Source organism: Oryctolagus cuniculus, chromosome 21, assembly GCF_964237555.1.
Source record: "Oryctolagus cuniculus chromosome 21, mOryCun1.1, whole genome shotgun sequence".
NCBI lineage: Eukaryota > Metazoa > Chordata > Mammalia > Lagomorpha > Leporidae > Oryctolagus > Oryctolagus cuniculus.
This window is the reverse complement of record NC_091452.1, coordinates 27,533,938-27,561,051: the sequence shown is the minus strand read 5'-3', so window position 1 is coordinate 27,561,051 and position 27,114 is coordinate 27,533,938. Positions and strand designations below refer to the sequence as shown.

At 55.6% G+C, this 27,114-nt stretch overlaps 1 protein-coding gene across 6 annotated transcripts in view; it reads left to right on the top strand.

Annotated features, from left to right (window-relative positions):
• The window catches only part of GNB1L (G protein subunit beta 1 like), a 60,165-nt gene that overhangs the window by 18,538 nt on the left and 14,513 nt on the right, over positions 1–27,114 (top strand). For all 6 annotated transcript variants that reach the window (XM_051837283.2, XM_051837276.2, XM_051837286.2 and 3 more), the window contains 4 exons: positions 17,887–18,044; positions 18,385–18,510; positions 21,975–22,137; positions 26,101–26,199. In XM_051837283.2, coding sequence (XP_051693243.2) covers positions 17,914–18,044; positions 18,385–18,510; positions 21,975–22,137; positions 26,101–26,199 — 519 coding nt within the window. In that variant the 5' untranslated portion in view covers positions 17,887–17,913. The remainder of the gene's footprint in view (positions 1–17,886; positions 18,045–18,384; positions 18,511–21,974; positions 22,138–26,100; positions 26,200–27,114) is intronic.

Sequence of the window (27,114 nt, the reverse complement as noted above, 5' to 3'; positions counted from 1 at the left end):
AAAGAGAGAATTCTTAAGGCTGCACGAGGAAAACGCCAGGTCACGTACAAGGGGACTCCTGTTAGGCTGACGGCAGACTTCTCGGCAGAAACCTTGCAGGCCCGGAGAGAGTGGAATGATGTGTTCAGAGTGCTGAAAGGGAAGAACTACCAGCCGAGAATCCTGTACCCAGCAAGGCTAACCTTCAGACACGAAGGGGAAGTCAGGTCCTTCTCAGATAAGCAGAAACTAAGGGAATTCATCACCACTAGGCCAGCCTTGCAGGAAGCGCTCCAGGAAGTCCTACATCTAGAGGCAGTACAGTAACTGCCCTCAGGAAAGCCACCGAAGTGTACAGTCATTAGCAGAGTAGATACACAGATGAGCCAGAAAGCGATAAAACGTTACCACTGCAGTCACCAAAACACAAAGTTTGACAGTAAGAGAGGAAGAGATTGACAGGACACACAAGACAGCCAGAAGACGCTGGACAGAATGACGGAAGTACGTTGTTACTATTAGTAATAACCTTAAATGTAAATGGGTCCAGCTCCCAGAAGAGTATAGACTGGATAAGAACCAAAATTCAGCTGTGTGCTGCCAATGAGAAACTTACTTCAGACACATTAAATAATGAAAAAAGGACTGGTTCACAAAGGTGGTAACCATTGTGAGCACATATACACACTACTGTAAATCAAACTCTGTTACATTTAGAGGAAGGGAGAGGCTGCTCGACAATAGAAGCTGGGGACCTCAGCACCCACGTGTCAACGGACAGGTCACCCAGACAGCAGTGAAAGAGACGGACTTAGCGTCTGTGGGATGCTGCCCCCAGCTGCACCTACATTCCTGCCTCCAGCTTGCACCCTACGTTAGACCAACACCAAACAAGGACCAACAGATTTTTAAAAACCGAAATCATTGAACCACATGCTCATGCCAGAGTAGTGCATCCCTTATCAATAGTGACTGAGAGTGCTGCCCAGAGCAACGAAGTGAGACGTAAAGGCATCCGGTTTGGAAAGGAGGAAGCCAAATTGTCCCTGTTTGCCGTCGACATGATCCTACATACAGGAAAACAAAACCTCCACCAAAAAAACCCAAAATTACAAAACAAAGACCTGTCAACTGACGAGATTTCAGTGAAAATTCCGGGTACAAGATCAGCTTGCAAAAATTAGTAACATTTCAATGAAGAAAGCAGTCCCATTAAAACAACAGCAGCAAAAACTGAAAAATAACTCGGACTAAATTGGAACAAAGGGGTGGAAGAGATCAGTAAGACCTGGAAAGCCATCCCGTGGTCAAGGGTTTGAAGAACTAATGTTTTTGAATGTCCATACTACTAAAATTAGTCTACAGTCAGTGCAGTCCCTGTCACAATACCATGACATTCTTCACAGAAACAGAATGGGAGAAAATACTTCCAAGCTGTCCAGCTGCTGAGATGAAAGAACTCAACCCAACACCCACCCCACCCCACCCAAATCCAGTTTAGAAAGTGGGCAGATGATCTGAGTAGCCATGTCTGAAGAGAAAATGCACAAATGGGCAGCAAGTATCTGAAATCATCAGGGAAAGGAAATTAAAGCCACAGTGATACTATCACACCTGTTCGTATGGCTAACGAGCAATAAAGACTCAGATTCTGGTGAAGATGTAGAGAAAGGGGAGCTCTCCTACACCATTGATGGGAATGGTAATCAGTGCAGCCCTGTGGGAAACTGGAGTTTCCTCAGAAATCTAGAACCAGAACTGCTGTACGGTCCAACAGTCGCACTGTGGGTTTTTATATCCAAAGGAAAGGAAGCCGGAATGTCCACGAGATGCCTGCACTCCCGTGTTTATTGTTGCACTGCTCACACAGCCAGGGTGTGGAGTCGACCTGGGTGCTCCGCTGGTGGATGAGTGGATAAAGAGCATGTGGTTACCTCTGTGCAGTGGAATAGTACTCAGCCATAAAAAGGGATGCAGTCTTGTCGTTTGCAGCAGCAGAAATGAGGCAGGAGGACATTGTGTCAGCACAGAAAGAAAACTACTGCATGTTCTCACTTCAGTGTGAAAGCTTAGAAAGCTGATCTCAGAAGAACAGGGATCACCAGAGGCTGGGAGGAGGAGCATGGGCCATGGGTGCCTGGGTACAGCTGGGTGGGAGGGATAACTTGGTGGGTGACTCACTGAACAGTAATTGTATGTCTCAGAGTAGCTTAATGGGATTCTGCATGTTCCCAACACGAGTGATCAGCATTTGAGGTGACGGGTATGCTAATGAACCTGGTCCTTACATGTTGTGTACTTGCACTGGAGTACCGCACTGGACCCCATGTGGATGTATGTATGTGTCAGTTATGAATAAATACACGTCAGTGTCAAAGCACTGCTTCAGTTGCATCCTTCGTGTTTTGGGTGTGTGGTGATCTCATTGTGATAAGTTTAGAGTATTTTCTAATTTCCTTTGACTGTCTTTCTTTGACCCATTTTATTTAAGTGTTGAAGGTTGAGTGTTGTTCAGTGGCTCAAGCCACTGCTTTGGGTGCCCACGTCCTACATCAGGTTGCCGGGTCAGGTTCCAGCAGTCTGCTTCCAATCCAGATTCCTGTGAGTGTATCCTGGGAGGAGGCAGATGCTTGTCCAAGTGCTTGGGTCCCTGCACACAATGTGAGAGCCCTGGATGGAGTTCCTGGCTGATGCTAGGCGTAAACTAGCATATGGAAAATCTCTGTTTTTCCCTTTCAAATAGATGAAAGTATACATTTTAAAAAATGAAAATGATGACTTGCTAATACTTGAAGATTTTCCAGTTACCTTTCTGTTCCTGATTTCTAGTTGAATTTCTTAGGGATAGAGAACTGTGTCTGTCTTACACGAATTTAAGGTTTGTTTTATGACCTGGGTGTGGCCTGTCTTGATGGAGAGGAAAGTTTCCTGGTGGGGTCTGGTGTTGTGGGGGTGGGTAGTGTTGTCGAGGTCGTCTGTGACCCTCAGGAGTTGGTTAAGCATCCACCTGTAATTGTGTATGTGTTTCTACTTTCAGTTCTGTCACTTCATCCATGCAGTTTGAAATTCTGTTACCTAAAAATGTACTTTTATGTCTTCTTGATGGGCTGATGCCTTTTTTTATGTCTCCTTGGCACTATTATATAAACATTTCTTCTGAAGTCTACTTTGATTAACACATTCCAGGTGCTTTTATTTGTATAACATCTTTATAATCTTTTTGACTTTTTTAACTCACACTTTTACACTTAGACTGGATTTCATCTAGATAACTTAAAACTGGATCTTTTTTTTTTTTTTCCAGAAAAAGCTTAATGTTGGGGCTCAGGATGAACACGTTGTGTTTACATTTGTTGTAATAATTGATCTGGTTGTGCTTAGGTCAAATATTTCTGTCTCTTTTTCTTTACTTTTTTGTTCCTCTTTGCTCCCTTTCATGTCTTTCCAGCTATTTAGATATTTTTAAGTACGATGTTTTGATTTTTCCATTGGTTTTTTGGCTCGCTTTATTTTGTTATTTTAATGGCTGTACTGGGGGTTACAGTATGCATGTTTAGCCCTTCACAGTCTTTATTTTTTTTTAAGGTTTATTTATTTATTTGAGTGGCAGGGGAAGAGAGTGATCTTTCATCTCCTGGAATGGAATGGCCGAGCTGGGCTGCTCCAAAGGTCTCCCACGAGGTTACAGGGGCCCAAGCACTTGGGCCATCCTCCACTGCTTTCCCAGGCACATTAGCAAGGAGCTAGATTGGAAATGGAGCAGCTGGAACTCAAACCAGCGCCCATATGAGGTGCCGGCATTGCAACCAACAGCTCTGCCCACCCCACCGCACCACAATGCCCCCCACCTCCCTTCCCAGTCTTTTTAGCCTAAATTTTTCATGTGAAATGTGGAAGCCCTGCAACCACACAGGTCCCTTTACCCTCCTATGATTATGTCACAGCTGTCAATGAAGATGCCGCAGTTGATGGTTTATCCCAGCTGCTCCACTTCTGACCCAGCTCCCTGCTAATGGCCTGGGAAAAGCAGCAAAAGACGAGTAAAGTCTTTGGGCCCCTGCACCCATGTGGGAAGCTCAGATGAAGCTCCTGGCTGCAGCCTGGCCCAGCCCTGGCTGTTGCAGCGGTCTGGGGAGTGAATCAGTGGGTGGAAGATCTGTCTGCCCCTCTCTCTAACTCTGACCTTTAAAGGGCAAAATGTTTTTCAAGAAATGTCTTATATTCTCTGTGTGGTTAGCGTTCCCCTTTCTCTGCCTTTCTGGCATTCCACCTCTGTCCAGTATGGTTTCTTTGGAGCCTGAGGGCTTCTTCAGCATTTGTTCAGTGTGCTGCTGATGGCAGGACACCAGGGCTTGTCCCCCATCTGAGTATCTGTGTAGCCCTCACTTCCCAGTGGGCCATTTGCTGAATACAAAATTCGCAATACTTTAATGATGTCTCCTGTTACTAGAACAACATGCCCAGAGCAGGCTGACTTGACAAAGGAAATGGGTTCATGTAGTTCAGTCTTGGAGGCTGAAAAATCTAAGACTGGGCAACCGCAGGGCTGGGCCTCCATGGTTTCCTAACAGCACGTGGCTTTGCGGTGGTTGAAGGAGGGATCCCACTGCCACACGGGAAGCGAGAGAGCTGTCCATCCCTGGCTCCCTCCTCAGTAGCAACCTGTTCCCAAATGAGTGCTCTGGGGGCCGGCACTGTGGCATAGTAGGCCAAGCCTGCACCTGTGGCACCAGCTTCCCACATGGGCACCAGTTCATGTCTAGTTGCTTCTGTTCCAATCCAGCTCTCGGCTTATGGCCTGGAGAAGCAGTGGAGAATGGCCCAAGTGCTTGGGCCCTTGCATCCATGTGGGAGACCCAGAAGTGTCTCCTGGCTCCTGGCTTTGGATCAGCTCAGCTCTGGCCATTGGGGCCATCCTGAGAGTGAACCAGCAGATGAAAGACCTGTCTGTCTTTGCCTCCCTCTGTAACTACCTCTCAACTAAATAAAATCTTTTTTTTTTTTTTTTTTTTTTTTTTGACAGGTAGAGTGGACAGTGAGAGAGAGACAGAGAGAAAGGTCTTCCTTTGCCGTTGGTTCACCCTCCAATGGCCGCTGTGGCCAGCGCACTGCGCTGATCCGAAGGCAGGAGCCAGGTGTTTCTCCTGGTCTCCCATGGGGTGCAGGGCCCAAGGACTTGGGCCATCCTCCACTGCACTCCCAGGCCACAGCAGAGAGCTGGCCTGGAAGAGGGGCAACTGGGACAGAATCCGGCGCTCCGACCAGGACTAGAACCCGGTGTGCTGGCACCGCAAGGCGGAGGATTAGCCTATTGAGCCGCAGTGCCGGCCTAGATAAAATCTTTAGAAAACAAAACAAACTTGCACTAGGATGAGGGTGCCACCTGCGGCTGGGCCCCACCTCAGCCACACTGGGAACTAAAGCTTGCAGCACAGGAGCTCCCGGAGGGCCGGCAGAGTCCACAGCGCAGCAGGTGCCCTGGTCCCCAGGGTGCCTGACTGTAGGTGGGCTTGGGTGAGTGCATGTGAGGAAAGGTGCTCTCCACACAGAACCGCTCATTGAGTTCTTGAGTGTGAATGTTTTTTGCTTTCCCTAAATGGGTGAGGTTTTAGGCATTACGCATTCAAGGACCTTTCCTGTTCCAATCCCTCTTCTCGACTTCTTGGACTCCTTTGTCTGGAATGTTCTGTCTCAGGCTGCTCTTCTGCAGGTCCCTGGTGCACTGGTCGCATGGCTCGGTCTTGCTCTTCTTCCACTGAATGGTCCCTGTAGATCCGTCTTCACGTTTGCGCCTCTGTCGTCTCCCACTGCCTCCTCAGAGTCGTGTGTGCGTTTGTTTCCGACATCTTTTCTGCCACGTCCACGTTTTGTGAAGAGGTAACTCCTGTTCTCAGCCAAGGATGTTTTCCCTCCCATTCATTTCAAGCGTGTTTACCTTTGCCTCATGGAGCAGAGTCGTAAGAGCTGCTTGGGAGTCTTTATCTGATCCGTGAGACATCTGACTCGTCTCAAGGCTGGCATCTGTGGGCTGCCTTTCCCCTCCCGGGACCCAGCCCCGTTTTCCTGTGTTTGTGTGTCGAGTGATCTTGCGTTGGATCCCAGACGCGCCCCAGGTTGCATATGACATGGGGGTCCTCTGGACAGTGTCGAGGTCTGTGTTAGCACTCAGTCCACCCAGCTAGATGCGTATCGCCCGTTCCGTCTCGCCCTCGACGGGCTCTGGCGGGCTCTGGTTTTACTCTCATTTCCATCTCCCCAGCGTGTGGTTCTGTCCCACACATCAGCTGCTTTCAGGACTCGGCCAGAGACCTGAGCAGCCATTTCCGGTCCCTGGTCAGTTTCTTGGAGTGGATGGCGCTTTGGGTCTGTCCCCTGCCTTCGCACCTCAGCAGTGAGCCTGGTGCCTCACAGGATTGGGGGCCTTTGTCTTGGGTTTCCCACTCTGCAGAGCACCCTCCAACACACACACACACACACACACACACACACGCCCCATTTCCGTTTTGCAGGGCCTCTTTGCTTGGTTTCTCTGGCCTGAAAGGGTTCTCTAATGGTTACTGTGTTGTAAAGTGAACCCTCAGGATTTCCCCTCACATTCTTCGAACCATAGGAGCCTTTCCCCACCCCCACCCCTGCTCCAGAAATTAGGCCTTTGTATTCAAGTTGTAGCTCTGGGGCCAGGACACTCGCAGCTGTGACAACCACTCCAGAACTCCTGCTTGCCTCTAGAGTCTGCTCTAGCTGTGCCTTTTTCAGACAGGGCTGGACTTTTTTTTTTTTTTTTTTTTTTTTTTTTTTTTTTTTGACAGGCAGAGTGGACAGTGAGATAGAGAGAGAGAAAGGTCTTCCTTTGCCTTTGGTTCACCCTCCAATGGCTGCCGTGCTGCGGCCGGTGCACTGCGCTGATCCAATGGCAGGAACCAGGTACTTATCCTGGTCTCCCATGGGGTGCAGGGCCCAAGCACTTGGGCCATCCTCCACTGCACTCTCGGGCCACAACAGAGAGCTGGCCTGGAAGAGGGGCAACCGGGACAGAATCCGGCGCCCTGACCAGGACTAGTGCCAGCGCCGCAAGGCGGAGGATTAGCCTAGTGAGCCGCGGCACCGGCCTGGGCTGGACTTTGTGATTTCTCCACCTGGCGATGGGGATGGCGTGAAAGCAGCGTGCACTGAGTGGGACCCACACTTTGGGATTGAATTCTGATCTTTTCCCAGGCTGACAATGTGTCCTCCAGTCCTCTCTCCCAGCGCTGGGCCGTGGCTGGAGCTCCAGTTGCCAGTCAGCCCGTGGCTGTGAGGGATAGCAGCAGAGGCCCTGTGCTGTGCTGTGCTGTGCTGTGTCGCCACGCTAGGCTGGTGGGTTGGTTTGGTGGGTTCAGATCACCTGTATTTGCTGTTTGTATCTTGTCCAGAGTTTTAGTTGCAGTTTGCCTGAGAGAGGGAGGCTGGAGTGAGCTTTGTCCTGGCCTTGTGTCCATGAGGGCAGTTGAGGGTAAGCGTCTTTCCTTTTTTAAAGATTCACTTACTGGTGCTGGTGCTGTGACATAGCAATTAAAGCCGCCGCCTGCAATGCTGGCATCCCATGTAGGCGCCAGTTCAAGTCCTGGCTGTTCCACTTCTGATCCAGCTCCATGCTAATGGCCTGGGAAAGGCAGTGGAGAATGGTCTAAGTGTTTGGGACCTAGGAGAGGAAGAGAAGAGACCTTCCATCCGCTGGTTCATTTCCCAGATGGTCCTAAATGGCCAGCACTGGGCCAAGCTGAAGCCAGGAGCTTCATGGGTAGCAGGGGCCCAAGCACTTCAGCCATCTCTGGCTGCTTTTTCCAGGCCATTAAGAGGGAGCTGGATGGAGAGTACCAGCACCCATATGGGATGCCGGCGCTGCAGGCCATGGTCTTACTCCAGTACACCACAGCACTTTTTACTGCTTTATACAGCCATTTTACTGCTTTTTTAGGTGAATTGTCTTTTACTCATTTTTTTTTTTAAGACCATTAGGTCTTTAATCTCTCCTTAAACTTGAAAAGTTTATATGTATTTTAAATAGTTTTTTTGGTCTTTTTTTTTTTTTTTGCCATGTAAATTTTAAAAGATGTTTTTTATTTTTATCTAATCAGATTTCTCAACTTTTATTGCATTGAAATTGTGAGTGATAGCAAACCTTTCCTAAAACCAAGTGATAAAGCAACTCCCCTGTGTTTTCTGCTGGTACTTACGTGGTTTTCGTTTTCTACATATTGGTCCCAGATCCGTGTGGGTTGCGTTGTTGTATATGGTGTACGCCCTGACTGTGAGACTGGGAGCTGGTTCCATCATCTCCCAAGTGACCAACCAGCTCAGTCCATCTTTCCCCCCATGATGGGAGGTGCCCCTCTTCTCCCTATGAAACTCCCAGAATCCCTGCATTTGTCCCTGGGCTTTCCGTTTGGTGCTGGGTCTGGCCAACCTGTACCCCCTAAAGGTTCTAGTGCAGTGTGGAGAGGGCCAGCCTTTTTTCTGGCTTTTGGTGTGTTTTTCTGGGCATTCTGTATTCCTGTGTTTGTCTGAGTGAATGTTACCATCAACTTGTCTGACTCCGTAAAAAAGCCTGCTAGAGTTTCTGTTAGGGTTCTGTTAAATTCATATGCCTAACCTCGGAAGAAAAGAGCATTGTGTATTGTTGAATTGCATTTGCCAAGAACAAAGCAATCTTTTCCTTCAAGTCCACTCATATGTCTTTCAGGGGTATTTAAAAATTTCTTTCGAGAAGATTTTACATATTTTGTTAAATTCATTCCTGCATATTTAATCATCTTTCTCATAAATGGAAATTTTTTGGTTAAGATGTATTTATTTGAGAGGTGGAATTAGAGCTTTCATCAGCTTGTTCACTCCCCAAGTGGCCACAACAGCCAGGAGTTTAATCTGGGTTTCCATGTGAGTAAGGGGCCCAAACACTTGGGCCGTCTTCCGCTGCTTTCCCAGGCGCATTAGCAGGGAGCTGGATGGGAAGTGGAGCAGCCGGGACTGGAAGTGGAGCCCAGATGGGATGCTGGCGTCATAGGTGGTGACACCACTAAACTACAACAGGAATGGAATTTTCTGTGGCTAGTGTTTGTGTTTATGAAAACTATCCAACTTATTTTCGTTTTTTATCCTGTTCCCATATTGCAGGTTTTTTTTTTTTTTTAATTATTACCTACGGCTCTCCGCATATGCCATCATATAATCTAGAAGGTATTTCAGTGGCTTCGTCCTCAATTAATGTTTCTCTACTTGGTTCTCCCTGTTGATAGCTTTGGCTTAACCCCTCAGCACAGTATTCACGGTAGTGATAGTGGGTGTTGAGTTCCTCCTGAAAAGGAATGCCTCGGCTTCAGGACCAAGTGGGATGCCTGTGTGTGTTTAAATCGTTTCTAAAGAATCCATCAGGTGCCAGCACCATGGCTAACATGAGTTAAAGCCCCAGCCTGCAGTGCCGGCATCCCATATGGGTGCCAGTTCAAGTCTCACTGCTCCTTTTCCGATCTAGCTCTCTGCTATGGCCTGGGAAAGCAGTGGAAGATGGCCCAAGTCCTTGGGCCCCTGCACCCATGTGGGAGACCTGGAAGAAGCTCCTGGCTCCTGGCTTAGGATCAGCTCTGCTCTGGCCGTTGCAGTCATTTGGGGAGTGAACCAGTGGAATGGAGGACCTCTCTCTCTCTCTGGCTCTACCTCTCTCTGTAATTTTGTCTTTCAAATAAATAAAATCAATTTAAAAAAATAAATCCATCAACTTCTGTTTACATTTGAATAAAAAGTGGATATTAAGAGTTGTCAGATGCTTTTTCTGCCTCTGAGGAGATAATGGCCTGCTTTGTCTCCTTTGATCTGGTGACACTAATGGATTTCCCAATTGAACCAACCTTGCATTTCCTGGCTAAATTCTGCTTGGTCATCATGTATTAATTTCCTATGTGGGTGCCGGTGCTGTGGGTCACTTGGTTAATCCTCCGCCTGCAGCACCGGCATCCATATGGGCCCCGAGTTCTAGTCCTGGTTGCTCCTCTTCTAGTCCAGCTCTCTGCTGTGGCCCAGGAGGGCAGTGGAGGATGACCCAAGTCCTTGGGCCCTGCACCTGCATGGGAGACCAGGAAGAAGCTCCTGGCTTTGGATCGGCACAGCGCCAGCCATTGTGGCCACTTGGGGAGTGAAACAATGGAAGGAAGATCTTTCTCTCTGTCTCTCTCTCACTATCTATGACTCTACCTGTCCAAAAAAAAAAAAAAAAAAATTTCCTATGTGATAATGGATCCTGTTTCTTTCTATTTTTTTTTTTTAATATTTATTTATTTACTTGAAAGAGAGTTACACAGAGGAGAGGCAGAGGGAGAGGTCTTCCATCCTCTGGTTCACTCTTCAGCTGCAATGGCCGGAACTGCGCCGATCTGAAGCCGGAGCCTCCTCAGGGTCTCCCACGTGGGTGAAGTGACCCAAGGACTTGGGCCATCCTCCACTGCTTTCTCAGGCCATAGCAGAAAACTGGGTAGGAAGTGGAGCAGCTGGGATGTGAACCGGCACCCATATGGGATGCTGGCACTGCAGGCGACAGCTTTACCTGCTACGCCACAGTGCCAGCCCCTCCTGTTTCACTCAGTTTTTGTGAGATACTCAACTGATACTCACCTATACTTCTGATGAGAGCTGTAAACGTATCAGACATTGTGGTGTGAAGTGTTCGTGGTCATTTTTTAATGTTTGTGGTTTCAGTAATTCTTATTTTACCTAAGTTTTTTTTTAAAAGATTTATTTATTTATTTATTTATTTGAAAATCAGAATTACAGAGAGAGAGGAGAGGCAAAGGGAGAGAGGACTTCCATCCAGTGGTTCACTCCCCAATTGGCCGCAACGGCCAGAGCTGCGCCAGTCTGAAGCCAGGAGCCAGGAGCTTCTTCCAGGTCTCTTGTGCGAGTGCAAGAGCAAGGACTTGGACCATCTTCTGCTTTCCCAGGCCATAGCAGAGAGCTGGACAGGAAGTAGAACAGCTGGGACTCAGCTGGCACCCACTCAACTGGCACTGCAGACAGCGGCTTTACCCATTATGCCACAGCATCAGGCCCCTTAAGAGTTGTTTAATAAATAGTTTTTAAGGCTTTTTTTTTTTTTTTCTTGACAGGCAGAGTTAGAGAAAGGTCTTCATTCTGTTGGTTCACCCCCAAAATGGCTACTACGGCCGGTGTGCTGCAGCTGGTGCACACCGCGCTGATCTGAAGTTAGGAGCCAGGTGTTTCCTCCTGGTCTCCCATGGGGTGCAGGGCCCAAGCACCTGGGCCATCCTCCACTGCACTCCTGCGCCACAGCAGAGAGCTGACTGGAAGAGGAGCAACCGGGACAGAATCTGGTGCTCCAACCCGGACTAGAACCTAGGGTGCCGGCGCCACAGGTGGAAGATTAGCCTAGTGAGCTGCGGTGCCAGCCTAATAGTTTTTAATTTCTAGTGGACTGGGCCTTTGTGTTATCTCATGGCTTTCTGATTTAATTCTGTAGCCATAGAATATTGTGTATAATATTTCTTTTTGAAAATTACTGATGTTTCCTTGTGACCCAATATGCCGTCAGTTTTTACATGCATCCCATGTGCCCCTGAGAAAAGGGGGTGGCCTGTTTCCAGAGGGCAAAGTCCCATCTAGATGGTGCTGTCCATTGGTTACTCATGTTTGGGTCTCCTGGCTTCGTCTGCTTGCTCTGGCTGGTACTGAGAGTAGGATGTCACATTGTCCAATCCCTGGTTGGTTTCTATGATTCATATTCAAAGTCAGTGAGTAGATTATCCAACAGGTAACTTGCGAGTATTTTCTCTGGCTGTAGCCTCATATATATATACATATATGTGTGTGTGTGTGTGTGTGTGTATAGTCATTAATGTTTGGTTCTTCTACCCTGGAGACAGCCGCCAGTTGGACAGACTGTTTAATTTCTTTGCTGATCTGCTAGGAGTGTAATCATATCACATTGTGGCTTTGACAGGGCATCTCCAAGATTATTAATTAAGCCAAACAGTTTTCCGTGTGTTTATTGGACATGGATGTTGCCTGTCGATGTCTTCCGTTCATTTTCCTTTCTGGTGTTTGCTTTCCTGCTCTATCAGTCGGCCTGTGTTTGGCTACAAGTCCGCTGGGGCTCATCCCCCTCCCCTCCCGCCCCCTTCCCTCCCCTTCCCCCACCGCGTACTTCTGCTTTAACCTACCAAGAAGTTACCAGGTATAGCATCGAAAGTGCCTGTGCATCCTTGGCTGCGGGCACCAGGTGTTTCTGCACATCACGCTTTGCTTTGCCTGCGCCTGCGCGCTGTCATCAAGAGACCGATGGACGGTTACTCACAGGTGGAGTCAGGGCACAGAGGGAGTTTGGGGAAAGGACATGGAGAATGCGTATTATGAAAAAAATGTGCCTGGATTCAAAGGTTTCTTGTAGCACCATAAACCTCCTTTCATCCCAGTTTTCCATGAGCTTTGTGAAATACCCTTGTATGGAGGTAGCGGTTAAGAGAAATTTTCTGGGGCTGACATTGTGGTTTAGCAAGTTAAGCCGCCGCCTACAACGCTAGCCAGCTCCAGACCTGGCTGCTCCGCTTCGATCTAGCTCCCTGCTGATGCACCTGGGAAAGCAGCAGAAGATGGCCCAAAGGCTTGGGCTCCTGCACCCACGTGGAAGACTTGGAAGAAACTCTGGGCTCCTGGCTTCAGACTGGCCCAGCCCAGCCATTGTCACCTGGCAGTGAACCAGTGGATAGAAGCTCGCTCGCGTGCGCTCGCTCTCGCTCGCTCTCGCTCGCTCTCTTTCTGCTTTTCAAATTTTTAAAATTTCTTTCTGGAACATTTGAGAACAGATCGTAGACGTTAGGACATCTCGCCCCTAAATGTTTTAGCATGTCTCTTAGGTTTAAGGACTTTTTTTTTTTAAAGATTTGTTTATTTATTTGAAAGGAAGAGTTACAGAGAGGTCTTCCATCTACTGGTTCACCCCCACAATGGCCACAGTGGCTGGAGCTGGGCAAATCCAAAGCCAGGAGCCAGGAGCTTCTTCCGGGTCTCCCACGTGGGTGCAGGGGCCCAAGCACTTGGGCCATCTTCTACTGCTTTTCCAGGCCATCAGCAGGGAGCTGGATTGGACGTGGAGCAGCCGGGACTCAAACTGGTGCCCATATGGGATGCCACAGGCAGCAACTTTACCCGCTATGCCATAGTACGGCCCCCAAGGGGCTGTACAAACCTTTCCAAGAAGGTTTGTAACTCCATGTGATCTGCAGCCTAGCCAGATCTCCGTGAATGTTCCCCACGCACTCGCAGCCCAGGATCTGAGGTCCACGTGTTGTGTGTGGCTCTGAGGCTCCTTCAGTCTCTGACTGGAAGCGTCACCCTGCTGTGCTTCTGTTACTTGCCTCAGCCCTGACCTGTTGTCTCGTCTGGGTGTGGCCCGTTCCTGGACAGGCAGTGCTGGGGGCCGCGTCTTCCTGTTGAGTCACATCAGGAGGTAGTCATGCGGGCTTCTGTGACCGGTGAAGGTGGTGAGAGCCAGCTGTCTCCGTTGTAAGGGAGCATTTTCCTCTTGTGATTAATGGTACTCTGGGGAGTGAAACTTTGGCAGGATGCATACCTTCTCCCAACAACAGTCCTCCAGGACAAACCCAAAGGGGTTTTCTTTAAAGATTTATTTACTTGAAACGCAGTTAGAGATCTTCCATCTGCTGGTTCACTTCCTAAATGGGTGCAATGGCCAGGGCTGGGCCAGGGTGAAGCCAGGAGCCAGGAGCTTCTTCCCGGTCTCCCATATGGGTGCAGGGACCCAAGGACTTGGGCCGTCTTGTGCTGCTTTCCCGGGTGCATCAGCAGGGAGCTGGGTTGGAAGAGGGACTGGGACTCAACCGGCGCCCATGTGGGATGCCACAGCGCCGGCCCCGACGTGCCCGCTGCCTTACCGTGTCAGCTCCCTCAGAACTACGCGGCATCCACATTTTATGCACCTAGGAGGCTTTGCCCATGGGCCTCCCGCTGCGTGCTCCTGCTGGTGCCTGTACTCATGGTGCCGTGGTTCCTCGTGTGTTTTTGTGAGATGCCTCTCTGCCGACTCTGGACTCAGTCCCGGGGTGAAGGTGAGCCCCTCCTGGGAAGATGGACTGAGGTGTGGGGGACGTCAATGGCAGCAGAAACCCGAGGGCCTGAGGCTGAGCCCCCAGTCCTGTCCTTATCGGGGCTTTCCTGGGAGAGCAGTCACCGCAAGAGGCCTCCAAGCTTTGCCTTATGTCTCCTGGAGGACATCAGAACCAATTCGTTCCCTCGTCCAGCACAAGCCCAGGCAGGAGCCAGCTGCTGGCTTCGCAGGCCTCATGAGGTTGCAGCATTATTATTATTATTATTATTATTACTACTACTACTACCATTATTACTATTAGTGCTCTCATCCGGTTCACTCCCCGAATCTGCAATGGCTGGGACTGAGCTGGGGCTGAAGCCACAAACGACAAACAGTCCAGGTCTCCTAGTGGCTTGAGCCGTCAGCACTGCCTCCCAGGGTCTGTGTTAGGAGGAAGCAGGAGTCAGGTCAGGTTCCCCAGCATAGCGTGTGGGCATCCTCACTACAGTTTTAATCACTAGGCCAAGCGCCTGCTCCCCGCCCCCACCCCCGGCTGGATTTTTATGTAGTATTGTTCTCTAAAGTTTCCATACTTTTTTTTTTTTTTTGCCAATTCAGCAATGGCTTTGACATTTTAAAAGATTTTTTAGTTTATTTTTTTCAATGTGAAGGACAGAGGGACAAAGCAGTCGACTTTCGGGGTCACTCCCCAGATGGCCACGGCAGCCGGGACTGGGCTGGACCCAGGTGGCAGGGAACGAAGTACTTGACATCACCCGCAGTTTTCCGGGCACATGAGCCAGGAGCCTGATCGGAAGCAGAGCACCCAGGACTTGAACCTGCGCATCCTGTACGGGATCCTGGCATTGTTGGCAGCGCCCACAACGACCATCTTTGAAGTTTGTTTTTTGTTTCATCAGCACTGGGGGCAGGGTTGTCCATGGCATCCCTCCTGAAAAGCACCCGTGCCCTTGAGCAATGCCCAGGTCTCCGGAGAGCCTGTCCCAGCATTCTCACCCACCCAGGAGGACCCAGGGGGCTGGGGCAGGCGGGGCAGTGCCCAGGCTGTGCCGGCTGGTGGCTCCCCTGCTCCGCTCCTCTGCTCTGCCGAAGTGTTCAGTGAACAGTGGTCCTGCAGTCTTGGCGCCAGCAGCTGCTAGCCTTGCTCATTTGCCTTGAATCACGTGTGGGTTCCGTGTGCCCTGCAGGCCATGGGCAGGTCTGTGCCAGCGCCCAGGTGTTGCATGCCCACTCTGCTACCCCCACAAGGGGTGCCCTCGGATACCTGTGTCTGCTCTGCCTACCTGGTGGGTGAGCGTGTGCCACCTCATTGCCTAGGGCACTGCCCGGTGGGGCAGCGTGGACGGGGAACACTGCCATCGTCACTTTGTGTGCTGAGTCCAGGAGCCCTGCAGGGCTTTTGGGGAGGGGTGCGTTTATAGCATCTTCTGGAAGAGCTCTTGGTTACGCTGAATGTGTCAAATTGTCTTAACTTTTGAAAGAACGGGTCTGGTTCTGACATCTCCAGGAGCAGGCAGTACACGTGTAGTGCCATGGTGGATCCCGTCTCCTTTCCTTTGCCCCAACGTTGCCGTGAGGCGGGTCCCGCACATCCCTCACTCTGGGGGCTGCGGCCTCTGCTCTGGGCGGCCCAGCGCCAGGGGAGATAGGATAATGCGATTATTCTCAATTAGATTAATAAAGAATAATTAGGTGTCATAAATCAAGCACTCCTAGGATATTGTCATGGGAAAAATATGCAGCTAGAATTAATTAGTTCTCAAATAAAGCGTTTATTTTAATTGCTTGCAATGATGGAGGCCTTAATTGGCGATGCATCATTCTGGCCTGAGTTGAGGGGTTGTTGTAACGACGTGACGGGTTTGTTCCCCGCCGTCCTGGGGGAAGACAATAGCAGGGGGCCTCGATTTCATCGCCTCAGTGGGCCTCTGCGGCTTCCCGCCAGGCTGCAGGCAGGTGGCAGGTGTGGGCTGGGCTTCGGCTGGCACCGCCCCTGTGTGTGTGTGTGTGTGTGTGTGTGTGTGAGCTCCTGCACATGTGTGGTCATGAACATGTGTGTGTTCCTGTCTGAGGACACAGGTGTGTGTGTAGGCGTGCGTGGGTGTAAAATGGGCACATGTGTGCACCTCTGTGAGTGCTGGGTGTGCCGTGTCTGGCCTGCACGTGGGAGCCTGTGGGGGTGGTTGTCAGACTCCGTTGCCCACACCAGCCTTGTGGGAGGCCCCAGCCTGGACTTGAGTTGAGGGACATCAGCCGATCCTGCCTTCTGGGGCTCCTGGGGTGGGGCCCTGCAGCCCTGTGCCCTAGCCCAGCTGCCGCTCTGTCCTGGCAGGCTCAGCGCAGGCAGGCAGCGTTCCCCAGGCTAGTGTGCCCGAGGGCAGCCTTGGAGCGTCCGGTGCCCTGGCCTGGTGACACCTGCAGGAGACTGACCTTCAGCGACCAGGGCCGGGGCTGGCAGGAGGCCGCCCTTGCATCTGGGGAGGGTCAGTTCTGGCTTTTAGCCAAAGGGGAGAGAGGCTGTTAGGCAGAAACACTCTCCCCCACCCAACCATGAATAAAGGGAAGAACGGGACAGCCTCCTCACTGGGGAGGAGCTTCCCCTGCCGCGGCCCCTGCTGTGTGGCCCCAGGCCTCTGCCACCCCGTCCTCCCCGGTCCACGCTGCCCGAGCCCCTGGTGGTCTCGGAACTTGGCTCCGGGCTCCGCCTGCCCTCTGAGCTCTGCCAGCCGTTCTCCTTGACAGGCATCTCCTAGGCATTCGGAACCTTCTGCTCCTGTCATCGGCTGCTGCCTGTCTGTCCAGGAGAGGCGGGGCAAGGGGTGGACGTGGTGTGGGAGGTGGGTGGGTGGGGCTGAAGGAGTGCCCGCTGGAAGGCCATGCTCTCCTGCCTGTGCACCTGCGTGGCGTCCACCCTCAGCCTGGAGCCCCTCCCTCCCACCTCCACTTGGCCTTCAGCCCTGGCCCCTCCTGCCTATCTTTGCTCCTGGTCTTTGAGCCACCCCAGCTGGCAGGTGGCCCTCAGAGCAGGCTGCTCCTGGCCCAGGCCCCTTGGGGGTGCCAGGAGGGGTGCTGCAGGATTAAGTGGGTGGGGTGGGCTCAGCGGGGACACTGGGGAGTCGCTGCTGCAGGGTGGAGTGGACTCCATGCAGCAGGCCTTGAGCAAAGGTCACGTGATCTGGGGAGCAGCCCTGTGAGAGTGACCAGGGGATCAGACTGGCGACACACCAGTGTGCTGGACAGCCTGCCCCTTGGTGGCAGCACACAGGCTAACAGTGCTGTAACAGTTAGAGATTGTGGTGGTGGAGGACCCAGCGGGGCTGCTGGCTGCACAAGTGGGGAGGGCCTGCCTCCCCTCCACCTCCTGCCCAGGGGCCGCCACACCCCCCCATCCGTGCAGCGTGCAGCGTGCAGCGTGAGTGAGTCTTGTGCGTGCCTGGGAGCTGGCCTGCCCACGTCAAGGATAGGGGCTGGGGGGAGCCCTAGAGCAGCCTGGACAGGTGTGGATGCTGCTGTCCCTCCTGGGGAGGTGTAGGTTGGGACCCGGGTCAGGGACCGGTTGGGTGCAGAGGCTGATGGGGGAGGGGAGGCACGGGCATCCAGGGAGGCCTCCCGGATTTCCACTGGGAGCAGGGATCAGAAGAGGCCGGCAGCTGGGAGAAGGTGCTCGTGGCGCCACCCTGCTGCTGGTGCAGGGGTCTCCCCCACCCTGCCTCTCTGTCCCCACCCCAGGAGGGCTGGGGCTCTGAGCAGTGTCTCACACACCTGTGTGCCAGCACTCACACATCCTACCTCAGCCCCCAGGTGTCTGCACGCTGCCCGCCATGGCGGCCCCTGGCCACCCGCCGCCACCGCCAGACCCCCAGTTTGTCCTCCGAGGCACCCAGGCAGCAGTGCATGCCCTGCACTTCCACGGAGCCGACGAGGCTCAGGGGCACCCGCTCCTCTTCTCGGGGTGAGTAGCTGCCTCAGGCCTGATCCCAGAGCGAGGCGGAGGCTAGGGTGGTGGCTAGCGAGAGCCCGATGGACACGCTGAGCCCTGGAGTGCTCTGCTTGGAGCTGCAGAGGCACAGCCTGAAGTGCAGGTGCCGACTGAGCCCCTGGGGTCTGCATGCGGCCTGCCTCCTCCTGCTCTGGAGAGCAGTGGCTGCTGCCGAGCCTGGGAGGGCGGCCTCCTGCCCGTCTCGCCCTTGGTTCCAGGGTAGAGCTCCCCCAGGCGAAGCGCCCATGTCCATCAGCTGTTGGCCGCAGAAGGCAGCGCCCGGCCCCTCCCATGCATGTCTTGCCTCCTACAGGTGTCAGAGTGGCCTGGTGCACATCTGGAGTCTGCGGACACGGAGACCCGAGGCCATCCTGGACGGCCACGGGGGCCAGTGTGTGACCTGGCTGCACACGCTGCCCCAGGGGCACCAGCTCCTCAGGTGGGTCCAGGGGGAACCAGGAGTTCTGAGGGAGGCCTGTGGCTCCATCTTGGTGGCTGGAGGTTGGGGCAGGGAGGGGAAGGGGCCAGAGGGCCCACCCAGGTTGGCCATGCTGCATGTCCCCTTGCAGCCCCCTGTGGCACTGGGGAGTGGGCGGGGCTGACAGCAGAGTGTGCCCCTTGCCTGGGTTGGCACGGCCCACCTGCCTGGTCTCAGCACTGTTGTGTGTGCCTGAGCCACAGCGCATGAGGTACCAGGCACCATGCTCTACTTTTTATTTGTTTTGAGATTTAATTTTTTATTTATTCAAAAGGCAGAGTTACAGAGAGAGGAGGAGAGACAAGTCTTTCATCCACTGGTTCATTCCCCAAATGACCACAATGGCCGGGGCTGGGCCAGGCCAGAGCCAGGAGCCAGGAGCTTCTTCCAGGTCTCCACGTGGGTGCAGGGGCGCAAGCACTTGGGCCATCTTCTACTGCTTTCCCAGATAATAGCTGAGAGCTGGATCAGAAGTGGAGCAGCCCGGACTCAAACCGGCATCCGTAGGGGATACTGGGATGCGGACACTGCAGGTGGAGGCTTTAGCCACTACACCACAACGGCCTACTTCAGTGTGGTTCTGGGCAGCTGTGGTGAGGGGTCCTGCTCCCCATCAGCTCCCTGCAGCATCCCCTGTGATCTCTGCTGGTCCAGGCTCCCTCTGAGGGTGCCTGCGTGCATGTGCACATGTGCACACGCATGTGCATGTGTGCTTCCTGTCCCCCACAGATCGCCTGGATATCAACTTGTGTAGGCACTGGCCCAGCATCCGTTTAGCTCACCCTTTTCTGGGGCCCTTGGCCGTCCCGAGGCAGCACGTGTGGCAGGTGCTGGCTGCTGGCCCCCATGGCCTCTGTGAATCCGCGGCGCCCCCGGGCAGGCGAGAAGCACCTGAGCAGACACGGGTGCTGTGCCTGGGAGCCAGTGCTGGGCTGCAGCGCCAGCAGAGCCCCGGGTGCTGCCAGGCCTGCTGCTGCCCCTCCGGGGGCCTGCACGCCTCCCATTCAGAGCAGGCACGTGCTGCCGCCCTCCCGGCTCAGCTCCAGAAGGGCAGGCCTGTTCCGCTCCAGACCCAGCGCCTGGGGTTCTTGGGCACTGGGGATCAGATCCCTGGCAGACCAGGCCTGTCTGGCCCCCACCCCATCTAGACGGCACTTCCTGTGCCAGACTCAGATGGTACCCTCCCCCCACCTGAAGACAGCTGGCAGGTGGCAAGGGGTGAGCATTGTTTGGGGGTCCCTGGGTTCTTCCAGGGTCCTCCCAGCCTCACCTCAGTACCCCCAGAGGTTTCTCCTGAGTGACGCTGGGCTGTGCTCCCGGTCAGGGGCCGTGTGGGAGGCGGGGTGGCCCTGGGTCAGAGCTCCGCAGGCAGAGACGGCAGGTGCGCATGGCCAGGTGCGTTTACGGGGCACTGGAGGCCGCCCGCCGTGGCCGCGCTCAGCGCTCAGCTGTGTTTGCACGCCGAGCCCCTCCGAGTGGCCCTTGAAGAGCCCTGCGCTTTCATGTCCCCCAGCCTCACCGCACCTGCGCCTGCCACAGCCACCTTGGCTCGGCATTTCTTTCACCTTTTTTTTTCTTTCTGTTGTTGAATGGAGCACACTTCAGAGACGGCCATTGTGTTATCAGAATGTGTGCCCGGGGACCTCCTCCCCCAACCATCGCCTGTACCCCACCCCCAGAGGCAGAGACCACCCCCACTCCTGTCCCAGCCTCTCCTTCTTGCTTCACTGCCTGGATGTGTCTGAAGAGCTTAGACTAGTTTTGTCCATTTCTTCCCCTTAACCTTAAAAAAAAAATGGAGCCATAAAGGACACAGCTTCCCTGCACTCTGCTTCCCCCACGAGGTCCCCTCCCCGCCCCTGGGGGCCTTGCGTGTGGCTGCACGTGATCCCGGACACGGCTCTTTGCTGTGTGTCTCCTGGCTGTGTGCCCACATCTCACCTCCTCCTGTTGGAGGCGTCCTGGGTGCCCACACTTCATGCTGGGGCCCTCTGGGGCATGCTGCCGGCCATGGCATAAACCCCTGTTACCTCTCTGCTCTCGCCCACTTCTCTGTGGGAGCAGCTGTTGTTCTCTCAATAGGAGTCTTTTTTTTCTTTTTACATGTATATTCTGGACGTGGTGGATGCTTTTCATCACCACTCTGTTTCCCCTGCACAGTGGCGTGCGTTTTCCACTCTGTCACAGTGCCTTAATGATCCGAATTATTATTCGTCTTCATGGAGTCAGATCCGCCAGGCCCTTTGGCAAATTCCCGTCTTGGCCCGTGCCTCCCGTGTCTCGCGGGGGACACCAGCTCTGTGAGGTTTCTTGAAGCCACGGCTGGCCTGGAGAATTCCAGGCCAGGGTGCAGGGTGGGCTGTGCCTCCCACATGGAAACCCATGGTTCCCCCCAACACCAAGCCAGAGAAGGGAGGTGGGCTAAGCAAGAGCACGTCGCCTAGTGGGTCACAGCTGTGCAGAGGCGAAGGCAAGCTAGAGCCCTGGTCGGGTGGGGGGGCCTTGGCCATGGGAGAGGTGTGTGTGTGTCCGTGTGGCTGATATCAGTGCATGTGTGTGCGCGCGTGTGCGTGTGTGCACTGCGGTTTGGACGTCCCCTCGGAAACTCCTGCTGAATTCTCCCTGTCCCCGGGAACATTAGCCAGAGGCAGGAGGCAGGGCGAGTCGGCGAGAGAGCCAGCCCAGCCCTCGCCGTTGATGCAGGAGTGGGTTTCCTGGGGGAGCGAGGCTGGCCCTGCCGCTGCCCGCTGTCCATCTCGCTCATGCTCGCATGCCCTGCTGCTGGGTGTGTGGGCGCCCCCGACCCAGACGCAGAGTGCTGAGCCAGGCTGGCAGACGTCTGTTGTCTGTGGATTCCCCACAGCTGCAGGCAGTGGGCCCTGGGCAGTGGTGTGTGCGTGGGGTGGGACCAGCGCCCCCGACCTGGGCTTCCGATTGGCTCTCTGCACTGGAAGAACAAGGCTTGCTGGGGAAATGGCCAGGCCTGGGTCCGCCACGTCCTGCCGATGGACGCCTTGCTGGCGACGCCGAGCCAGCTGCAACCGCTGACTTGGGAAATTCCCCCGAGGGAGGGATTGCGGGGTTGCTGCAGCCTCGTCCACAGGGCAGAGGGCGGGGACGGCATGCACCTTGTGGTGCCGGCACCGGCCCTGGCAGCCGTGGGAGGGGGGTATGTGCCGCAGAGCATGCTGGACACAGACTGCTGCCTGTCCCGAACTCGGGCGCTCTGGATGCCAACTCTCCTGGCAGAGAGAAGCCCTTCCTCAACCGAGCTTCCCGATCCACGAAGACTCTGCTCACCGCAGTTAGTGTCTGAAACCATGGTCCCTGCCGGCCCTCAGCCTTGGGGGGGGGGGGGGGGCGCGGCGGACACAGGCCCCGAAGCCCACCCGTGGGAATCCCACGGCCTCCTCTTGCTTTGTCAGCCAGGGCCGGGACCTGCGACTGTGCCTCTGGAGCCTGGCAGAGGGCAGGAACGCCGTCGTGGACTCCGTGCCCCTGGAAAGCGTGGGCTTCTGCAGGAGCTCCGTCCTGGCCGGGGAGCAGCCGCGCTGGACGCTCGCCGTGCCAGGCCAGGGCAGCGACGAGGTGAGGACCAGCCTGCCACTGGGCGCTCAGGGTAGGGGTGGGCACCCACCAGCACAGGACCCTGCGGGAGCAGCTGGGGTCTAGTTTGGGGTCTGGGGTCTGCCACCCAACTGCAACTCCAGGGGCCACCAGAGGTGAGTGAGCAGCTGGCTGGGCCCTGGTGGTGTGCCCACCTTGGATCTCCCCTCTCCCACACTGCCCAGGGCAGTGGAGAGGATCAGGGAGGGGCTCAGGGGGCACTGGCTGCATCGCCCACAGAGGAGAACAGCCCAGGATGGCTGAGTGCCAAGGACAAGGCCACCAGGAGTGGATGGGGAGAGACCGCCCGGGTCTGCAGAGGACTGGAGCAGGAAGAGCCTTCTGGGTAGGGGCAGGAGATGGTGGGAGAGACATGGAGGCCCTGGTGAAGCTGGGGCGGGAAGGGGAGGGGCACAGCACCAGGCACCATGTCAGGGCTGGGGTGCAGGGGTGAGGGATGGCAGTGACCGCCGTCCCAGGGGGAAGTGGGCAGGGGTGCATCCAGTGGATGGGGCTACACCGGGGCTGGGGGGTCGCTGGCAGGTGGCATTCAGGCCAAAGTGACCAGAGGCATTGGTGACAAAGAGAAGGGCCAGGCTGGACAGCAGTGTCCATAGCCCTGGGCACTGGGGAAGCCAAGACCTCCAGGAGCAGGAGGGGTGCGGCTCACTGTTGCCCCAGGGCCAGAGTGGGACCAGGGAGGGCCTCCTGCACCCGCCCAGAGCCTCTGCAGCCAGCGGTGGCTCAGCTCGGGCAGGGCGGCTCCGCCAGAGCTGGCAGCCCAGGGCCCTGCGCACGGCTCACCTTGGCCCGCAGCCAGGAAGAGCCGTCGTGGCTTCGAGCAGATTCATAAATAACGAGACGGGAACAGGCATTTATTTGCTCGTGATTGCGTTTAAATCGCCAATTAGGAGCTACACACACTTCTCTTGCTGGTTTGCCAAAAACCTGCTCTGAGTTTTATTAATGTGAGAAAGGGGCGTGCTCACTCCTGGACCGTGGCAGCCAGCAGTGCCAGCTCCCTGGGAGCTGCCAGACCCTGGAGATGCCCCCCCGCCCCGCCAGGGCCAGCGCTGCCGGCCGCTCTCCGTGTGCTCCCATTGCAGCCGCTGGCTGGCAGACGGTCAGCTTGCCCCCACCCCCACCCTGGAGGCTGCACGCTGGCTTCCTGGCCGCGGCTCTGCCCGTGCGGGAAGCATCTGTATTTTCCAGGAGCGGCTGGTGTGGGGACCTTGGCATCCCCGGGGAAAAGGGCTGTTTTCCACAGTCCCACCTGGAATCTGCCTGGACCGGGCCCTGGAAAAGCCTCCCTGGCTGTGCCCAGACAGTGCCCGGAGCTCTGGGTGGCCACACCTGCCCGAACCCAGCATCTTCCTTCCCTTCTGGAAGCAAGAGTGTAGTTGGGTGCCAGGTGGCAGGCTCCCCAGGTCTGTACAGGAGGTTCTGTGGCCCCTCCCCTGACCCCAGAGGCCCATTCTTGTGTGCCAGCCTGCCTGCCAGGGCTGCCCGCAGAAGGGTTCCGTAGGGGCCGCCACCCAGGCTCCCCGCACAGCTCCCAGTTTGGACCTCAGGGCTGCCCTGGTTTCCACACTCCCCTGCTGCCCTCGCTGGCCTGGGTACCCTGCTGCGCCTGAGCCCATGCTCACCACCGCGGGGACCTGCGGGCCGTGAGCCAGGCTCCCCAGAACGTCCAGCCAGCCCCAGGTGGCCGCCAGGGCTCGGGTTCATGTGGGCCCCGCCCCCGGCCCCGGCCCCTCCCACCGTGGCTGCAGTCCTGCAGCAAGCAGGGAAGGACTCGGAGCCCCGCCCCCAGCCCCCTTCTCTGCCCAGGTGTCCCCGCGTCCTCTTCCCCACGTCTCCTTTCACTGTGCAGCAACTTCTCCCTGAGCGATTTCCCCTGAGGAGCCCTAGGTGCCCAGACAGCCCCCACCCATCTGGCCCGCCTGGTCGCCTCCTCGTCCCAGGGCTGTGACGGCCTTGGACAGCCTCATCCCATTGCCGCAGTTGTCGCCCATGGGCGTCTTCAGTCAGGCAGCTCACCCGAGGCCCCTGGGTGCTGGGCCTGAAAGGCAGGGAGTCTGTGTGCATGTGCGTGTATGTGTGTGCACATGTGTTCATCTGGGCACGTGTACACGCGTGTGTGTGTGCAGTATGTGTGCATGTGTTCATCTGGGCATGTGTACACGTGCGTGTATGTGTGTGTGTGCAGTATGTGTGCATGTGTTCATCTGGGCATGTGTACACGTGCGTGTATGTGTGTGTGTGCAGTATGTGTGTGCATGTGTTCATCTGGGCATGTGTACACGTGCGTGTATGCATGTGTGCAGTATGTGTGTGTGCATGTGTTCATCTGGGCATGTGTACACATGCGTGTGTGTGTGTGCAGTATGTGTGCATGTGTTCATCTGGGCATGTGTACACGTGCGTGTATGTGTGTGTGCAGTATGTGTGCACATGTGTTCATCTGGGCATGTGTACACGTGCATGTATGCATGTGTGTGCAGTATGTGTGTGCATGTGTTCATCTGGGCATGTGTACATGTGCGTGTATGTGTGTGTGCAGTATGTGTGCACATGTGTTCATCTGGGCATGTGTACACGTGCATGTATGCATGTGTGTGCAGTATGTGTGTGCATGTGTTCATCTGGGCACGTGCACATGTGCGCCTGTATGCAAGTGTGCATGTGCGTATGTGCACACGTGCCTGTGTGTTCATGTGTGCGTGTGCACTTTCATGCATGTGCACGCGTGTGGGCATACTCCAGGACTCACTTTTTGCGGCAGGCCAGTCAGAGCTGTGAGCCAAGCTGGCAGAAGTGCCGCCATCAGGGGAGTGTGTGGCCCAGCTGTGGGGGGCAGGGTCAGCAGGACTGTGCTGCTGAGGGGCACTCTCAGCTCCCTGCCCCTGCGCGGTGGCAGCGCTCAGCCCAGGCCCATCCTGTGTGGGCCAGGGAGCAGTGAGGCTCTCACCCGCATGGTCACTCACTGCTCTCTGGGGCACTACCTCCCAACCCGGCCACACAACAGCCCCAACCGCTTGGGACCTCAGGCTGTTTGTTTGCAAGCCTAGGGGAGCGCAGAGTTGGCCAGGCTTTCTGTCCCAGGTGGTTGGCGTGGCTGCAGCCACACGAGTGGTAGGGAGCCACCATCACTGCCACCTGGGGTGGTCAGGGCCTGCAGAGACCGCCAGTGCTCCGGGGAGCCGACCAGCCAGCCACACAAACGCCAGCCCAGCCGCAGCGCACCTTGTGGGAACCCCTGCTTCTCAGAGCTCTGCAAGAGGGGCTGTCCTGACCCCAGCAAGGGAAGGGAGGGACCCAGGAGAGCCCAGCTGGGGGCTGATTCTTGTCTGGGCGTTCCAGCACCTGAGTCTGCCCCTTGGGACTCTGCTTGTCCCCCTGGGGACGGTCAGCACATGCACAGCTCAGGTGGACAGGACAGGCTGGGCAAGGTCCACGGCCAGTGTCCAGGGGACACAGGCACAGGGGGTGCTGGGAAAGCCAGGACTCCTTCCCTAGGCCGGCTCGGGGGGGGGGTCCTTGGCGCTGCTGTGCCAGTCCTTGCTCCGCTGGACAAGCCTGAGGTCACCCCATGTGAAACCTGCAGCAGGAACCGGAAGCAGAGAGAGGCAAGCGAGCCGAGCCAGCACCCCACCAGCCCCACCCAGAGGCCCGGGGCGGCTGCCAGGCAGCCAGCGCCGAGGGCCGGTCACTCAGGCACCATGCGAACACTTGGTCACAAGCACCCAGCAAGCACCCAGGCCCCAGGAGCGAGCAAGCGAGCGGGGAGCCCATGCGCAGCGTCCCAGTTAGGAGACTGGGCTCCCGCGGGGAGGGGGACAGAAACTCACAGCGGCCTTGGCTAATCGCCTTAGAAGTCTCGTGTTTGTACAGCTCCAGCCCGCCCTGGCACCGGCCCAGATCGGCTTGTTTTCTCACCGTCAGGTTCGGATTCTGGAGATGCCATCCAAGACGTCGGTGTGCACCCTGAAGCCGGAGCAGGGCGCCAAGCTGGGCATGCCCATGTGCCTGAGGCTGCAGCAGGTAAGGCGGGCGCACGCCGGCCACGCCCCCGCCGCCGCCGCCATGAGTCATGCCCCATGCAGGGTCTGATTTATCCCCGGACCCCTTCCAAGAACATGTGCACACCACCCCCGGCAGCCCGTGTCCCCCGCCCTGCCCCCCTGGGCTGCTGCCTGCAGAAGGGGCTCCCCTGTAAATCACCAGAGAGGCCAGGCCTGGCTGGAAGCTGCAGCCCAGTGGTGGGTGCCCATCCTCTTCAGGCCTCACAGTCAGGGGCTGCTCTCCGGAGGGACCGCGCCTGTGCCTTTGGTGCCAGCTCAGCCCGGCGAGCCCGGGCGTCCGTGCTTTGCTGGGGAATGGCTCTCCTCTCTCCCTCCTAGAGGCGGAAGTGGGTTTTAGGCGACGGCTTTCCCCACGGCCACACCCAGGATTCCTGAGCCACAGCCGTTTTCCATCTTTCTAGACTGTTCTTTCTGGATAGAGGGGCGGGGGGAGGGGTGGCTGGCAGCACGGCTGGCCTGGGTCCAGGGTTGCAAGGTCACCAAGAGCTCCTGGGGTCAGGTCTGGGCAGCAGAGTACCGGCGTCCTGGGAATCCCAGGCTCAGTCACTGTTAGGCGCTGGGCTCAGAGTGCCTGCCTGCCTGCCTGCCTCAGAGCCACCCTGTGCTGGGCCGGGGGCGGGGGAGGGGACTCCTGTCCCCAGTGCCCTTTGAACTCTTCCCAAGAGTTGGGCTTTAGGCTCGTGCTGCTCAGAGGTGCCTGTGTGCCAGGCGGGATCCACGCCAGATGTGCCTCCCCCAGGGAGACCTGGAATAAAACCGGGGCTTCGGTGTTGCCCCTGGTGGAGGCGAGGAGGGGATGGGGGGGGGCTTCTGAGGGAGCCCCTGGGCTAGCAGGTGTGTGTCCAGGCCTGAGGCCTGCAGGCGGGCAGTGACC